We start from the raw sequence: 5,900 nt of genomic DNA, 5'->3' as shown, positions 1-5,900 counted from the left end.
TTTACTCTAAGGTCCCAATATATTTTATTTAACTAAATTATACATACTAAACAAAAATAAACCGTTGCACACGAAATGTAGCAAAGGGGTGAAAACACACGTCTTTGTGACACGGCAATTTTTAATAATTTTTGATAGCATATTATAAGACTCTGCACATCAATTGAACGTCCTAAATAATTTTATGATAAATAAGATTAATCATAGATTATCTGGGAACTTGTTTTGCCCCGATTCCTTGGCACTAAATAGTAGAATCAATTAATTAAGAATTTACCCGGCAAGTTTGAATTTGCGGGGCAATGTGAGACATGGTTCCAGCAATTTTTCATAAATTTTGATTGCATATTATAAGACTTCGACTAACAATTGAACGTTCTAGTTAATTTTATGAAAAACTAGATTAATTATAGATTATCTGGGAATTTTTGTTGCCCCGATTCCTTGTAACTAATTTTTGGAATGATTTAATTTTGAATATTAGGGGCATTGTGAGACATGGTTGCAACAATTTTGTATCAATTTTTGATCGCATATTATAAGCTTCCTAATGAAAATTCAACGTTCTAGTTAATTTTCCTAGAAAATAGAGTAATTATGGATTATCTGGGAATTTTTTTCCCCGATTCCTTGTCACTAATTAGTAGAATCAATTAATTAAAAATTTACTATCATAACTAGGAGTGGCAAGTTTGAATTTGCGGGGCAGAGTGAGACATGGTTCCAGCAATTTTTAATAATTTTTGATCACATATTATAAGACTCTGACTAAGAATTGAACATTCTGGTTAATTCTAAGCTAAACTAGAGTAATTCTAGAACATGTGGGAATTTTTTTTGCCCCGATTCCTTGTCCCTAATTAGCAGAATGAATTAATTCAGGATATACAATCTTTACTTGGAGCGGCAAGTTTGAATTTCGCGTGCATTGTGGGACATGGGTCCATCAATTTCTCATCAATTTTTATACGAATATTATAACACTTTGACTAAAAATTGAACGAATTTCAAAATGAATTTTTGAGTAAATTTTCTAGTGAATTTTCTAGCGAATTTTCCGAGAAACTATTCTAACGCTCCCACCAGAATCGCCGAATCGCTGAAACCCCAAAAAAACGTTTCCAGAATCGCCGAAACGCCAATAGGATGGTACCAGAAGGGCGAAACGAAAAAAACACGTTCCCCCCAGAATCGCTGAAACGCCGAAAGGACGGTCCCAGAATCGCCGAAACGCCAAAAGGACGGTCCTCGTAGCAGCAATGTGTATTCGCATATTATAAAGCTCTAATTAATAACTCAACGTTCTGGTAATTTTTATAGTAAACTACCATTAATATAGAACATGTGGGAATTTATTTTGTCTCGATTCCATGATCCCAATCAGAGAAATTTACTAATCAAAAATTTACCTTCATCCGCTATAGCGGGAGGTTTAAAGTTATGGGGCAATCAGATATACGATCCATCAATTTTTCATAAATCTTTGATCGCATATTATAAGCTTCCTAATGACAATTGAACGTTCTAGTAATTTTTACAGGAAACTAGAATGGTTATAGATTATCTGGGAATTTTTTTTAAATCCGTAGGTACAGACAAAAGGACAAGAATTAAATTAGTTGATTTCTCTATGTAATTGTCAAATATTTAAAAAACAATGTTTGTGGGCATTTGACCAGACTAGCATACATCTACAGAGATTTTAATATCCCTGATACTTGCAAAAATGTATTTCTTGGGTTAAAATGTAAACCAGGGAACCCAAAGAAATGCAAGCGAGCCCGTGTTGATGATTTTTTATTAATTTAAGAATCAATTCTGAGAAATGGTCTTAATAAATGATAATCGAGATGTAGTTACCTAAAAAATTATGTAAATTAACGATTTTTAACTATCAGAACTTTATGGTCGAGATTCAGTTATTAGCTATTTTTTTCGACCTCTTAGGGTAGGCCATTCAGTCCACCGTAGGTTTATTTCTTAGGGTATCCCATTCAGTCGTTTAGGGTCGCCATTAAATGCGACCCTTAAATTAATAAGTACTTGCGACAACTTCGAGTTGAAAACATTGAGGTCCTCCTGACACTGTGTCTTGCAGAGAAAGTGCCTGAGTGCTAGCCGAACCCTATAACTCATGCTGATTTGAGTGGAACTCAAAATAATTGCTGATAACAAATGGATTAATAAGAAATAATGCGATTAAATGTAAGGATGATGGATTTTTATTGAAATCAAAAAGGAATAAAATAATCCAAATAATGGTATACAAATAGTCTATGCATAAGTCAAAAGAAAACAAATATTATTCATTAGAAGTAAGAATGTATAATAAATTACTCGAACATATACTCATTTAAGAATGAAGTTGAGAAAATGTCGGGCAATTGTTCAACAAGTTGGTCAAGGATTTGAAATGTTGAAGTTGGTTTGTAGAAAAGAACTGCTTGTTCCAGACGACAAAGAGAAATTCCTGAGCTCTCGACAAGGCCACATTAATACGGTTGATATTCGTCAAAAATCCAACGTTTCTTTTTGGAGACTTGTTGCCGCACAGAGTTATCCAAGGGGGCGGGCAAGGGTATCCTTTGTGGTCATACGCATGGTGCCTATCAAGATAAGAGGTGTAATGTCTTGCACGTTTAATTAATTGCTCTTTATCATTTTAAAATTTAAAAACATACCCTTCATCCACCCCTGGCAGCATGTCGATGAATGACAGTCCAAGACCTGCGGCTGAAGCGGCTTGTGACGTGATTGTGAAAGACAGCTGCATGGGGTCGTCAGCAAAGATGACACGAGCTGGGTTCAAGTTTAACATATGAATGGTTTGGGGCTGACTGAGTTGGCTCGCTTCATCCAGCATCACTGTGGTAATGTCCCCATTTTTGGCCATGCACGAAAATCGCTGGTCCCCGACACATCCCACAGTTGCGATAAAAACGTCGAATTTCTGGAGCACTTCGTTCTCGACACTGGAGATGTGGGCTTCCAACGCTGAAGATTGTGCTTGTGTCAGCAGAAACTCGGTCTTATTGTCGATATCTGTATAAAGAAAATAAAATTGATTTTGTGTTACACGCTTATCCATAATTATTTTTATAATCAATTTTACTATATAATTATTACGATGTTGTTTGTGTTACGCGTTTGTCTATAATTATCTTTATATTCAATTTTAATATATAATTAATTATAATTATTACGATGTTTTATGATGTCCAGATCCTCCATATTATCATCGTTCATCCAGAGTGGAGATTTCCGAACCTCCTCATGGAGCACAGGAAACTGATCCGCCTTTGATGCGTCTAATTGAAAGGAAGGAAACAATTGGACGACTGAATACAAAATATAATACAAGCTCTATAATACTCACCGTTATCCAAAAAATGCCTGCCCTTGGTTCTGGATAGGACGCGTACAATTCGGCATTTAATGCCACTATCATTAAGAGTGGCACTTAATGCAAGGGCTAATACATCGGCTGCATAATTAGATGGGGCGCAGAGAAACACGGCTCCTTCTTCTTTTACTGCCAAAATCGTTGCAATCATCGCCAAGGTGTACGTTTTCCCTGTTCCTCACGGACCTTGGATGACACTTACTCGGAAGTCTTCCGCTCGTGATAATGCCCGTTTCTGAAACGTTTAATGAGATTTATTACACGAATACATAAAGAATGTACAAATTTAATCATTTGCATATTTTTTTCCAGACCTGTTCAATGTTCAAGCTCTGTTGTAATTTTCCAAGTTTAACAATGTTTCGTGAAGCCACAAACGATTATTTGGTTTTTCTCGATTTTCAAATCTCCAGCATGCAGATGGGCATTTGCCAGGATCCAGTAAAAGTCCAAGTAATTTGTATGCATCCAAGGGGCTGCTCACCCAGTTATCAATTGCATTTTTCATGGATGAATAGTCGCTCTTATTTGGCGTGGGAATGACTTGCACTACATTATCATTGTTGACCAGATATCTACAGGAAGCCAGTGTTTTCAGCGTGACGATGACATGGAGTTTTCCGTCCGTGTGGAGCTTCATCATGTGGATTTTGGCTTTAGCTTCCTGACCCTGCATGAATTTGACAAATAATTGCAACGTAAGTACAATAGTTACAGAGTGAACCAGCCGACCCTGGTGATCGGCCGGTGCAAAGTGTCGACAACTACTAAATACACGGGTATGATTTTAAATTTATTTTACCTTCCAGCTCAGTGTACATTTGGTGATACAAGATGTGTTGTCCTTATTCCATGCGTGCTTCGGGGAAATGCTGATTTTTGCGGCGGTCACAATGAACTTCTTTCCTCCTTCATGTATGGTTTCCACTAGGGCCGTTTGAATAATCACCCCCCGCGTCTTGTTGGTGTCGCTAAAGTTTTTTGTAGAATGGTTCCACTCTTCTTCAAGTAAAGGACCAATTATGTTTTGGTACTCGGATGGATCCTTGTAAAATTGTTTCACTGGGTAGTGGCTAATCATGAGCTCGCTGTGGATCCCGTTGACGCGTCGTTCACCAATCAGTCGGGTAAAGTCTTCATCTGGCCAATGATAGGCAAATCCTGGTCTACACAAAATAAGAGCAAATTAAAATATAAACGATTAACGTGTACTATAATAATTAGTATAATAATTAGTTACCCTGCCCTCTCATAACTGCACGAGCATCGGCCTGCAATCGAGACCAATTGAAGGTTGAGGCCAAGCAATTCAAACGGTTGTCTGCAGCGCCAACAATGGCTGCTAAGTCCATCCAGAAAGTTTTTATTCAACAATTCTTGGTTGAAACAACAAAATGGAATATATCCCATTTGGGAGGACAGATCCTTGACTGGGATTATGGCTCCGTCAACGCCAAGGCCCTGTTTAGTGCAGATGGTGGCCCTCAGGGACTTATCTCGAGATTCAAATGTCGGAGGCAAGTCGAAAGGACACATTAGGATGACCAGGTTGTCATTCCATTGAGCTAATTAAAAAATATATGTATGCAAATAAATAAATAAATACAATTCTACGCGTATAAATAAAGTGCCAAGTAATGTCAACAAAAATGCCAAATATGCTCACCAATACTTTGAACTTGTTCCAATGTCGAATGAAAAACGATTGGAGTAGAATGGGTTCCCGGTCTGATGGTTTTAATGTAATTCACGTCACTCGTTTTTGTCACGAAATGGCAATTTAAACGTGTCTAGAACAACAAAAATGTTACATGTAGGATATACTTTTAAACTTGTAACAAACTACTACTAAAAAAACCTGCACCAACAAACTAGTACTAGATGCAAATATAACATTATCGAGTTAACTACACGTCTAAAATAACTATATTGTCAACGAACTAATAAGACTTACCGAGTTAACATATACAACTTTGTCCTCTTGATAAGTTTGATAATCGTCATCATTTCCTTGCACGGTGGTAAAGTTTGTGTTTATCGTGTCCCAGAAACGGGGCTCAAACACTTCGATTAATTTATGGTGGGAAACACCGACACGATTAATAAACTCCCTTTTGGCAACCGCAACTTTAGCTAGTTTGAACTTTCCGTCCGGTCTTCTCTCATCCCCTGCATCCTACAATAGACAAGAAATAATCATAATATATTTTGTAATTTTTATTATACAATAGAATGGTCATATACAGGGTGTTAATAAAGTCCGATCCCATTTTTCCTGTAAAAAAGTGAAGGCTAGTATAAAAAAAAACTACCCGTGATACTTACAAAAAATGTTCGACATATTTACCTTAGTATTTGGTCTTGTTACCATTTACTTTAACCATGCCCTCAACTCTTTGTTTAAGGCTCTGTGCTAATTTTTCCAATGTGCCTCTGGAAATCGAATTCCATACATCTTGAACTTTTTTTTACTAGCTCTTCCCTCGTCCGGGGTTGT

The 5,900-nt window shown here is 36.9% G+C and overlaps 1 protein-coding gene across 1 annotated transcript; it reads right to left on the bottom strand.

Annotated features, from left to right (window-relative positions):
- Positions 1 to 2,265: 2,265 nt before the first annotated feature.
- On the bottom strand, positions 2,266 to 5,570 carry LOC118438224. The gene is made up of 9 exons (XM_035858123.1): positions 5,358 to 5,570; positions 5,070 to 5,193; positions 4,644 to 4,968; positions 4,206 to 4,569; positions 3,718 to 4,073; positions 3,377 to 3,638; positions 3,204 to 3,308; positions 2,682 to 3,042; positions 2,266 to 2,606 (listed from the first exon to the last, which is right to left on the bottom strand). The coding sequence occupies exons 3-5, from the start codon at positions 4,937 to 4,939 to the stop codon at positions 3,729 to 3,731; spliced, it is 1,005 nt and encodes a 334-aa protein (XP_035714016.1). The 5' UTR covers positions 4,940 to 4,968; positions 5,070 to 5,193; positions 5,358 to 5,570; the 3' UTR covers positions 2,266 to 2,606; positions 2,682 to 3,042; positions 3,204 to 3,308; positions 3,377 to 3,638; positions 3,718 to 3,728.
- Between the last annotated feature and the right edge of the window lie 330 nt (positions 5,571 to 5,900).

Source organism: Folsomia candida, unplaced genomic scaffold (assembly GCF_002217175.1).
Source record: "Folsomia candida strain VU population unplaced genomic scaffold, ASM221717v1 Fcan01_Sc019, whole genome shotgun sequence".
Classification (NCBI taxonomy): domain Eukaryota; kingdom Metazoa; phylum Arthropoda; class Collembola; order Entomobryomorpha; family Isotomidae; genus Folsomia; species Folsomia candida.
Note: the sequence above shows the minus strand (reverse complement) of the source record. Positions and strands in the feature narration are given on the sequence as shown.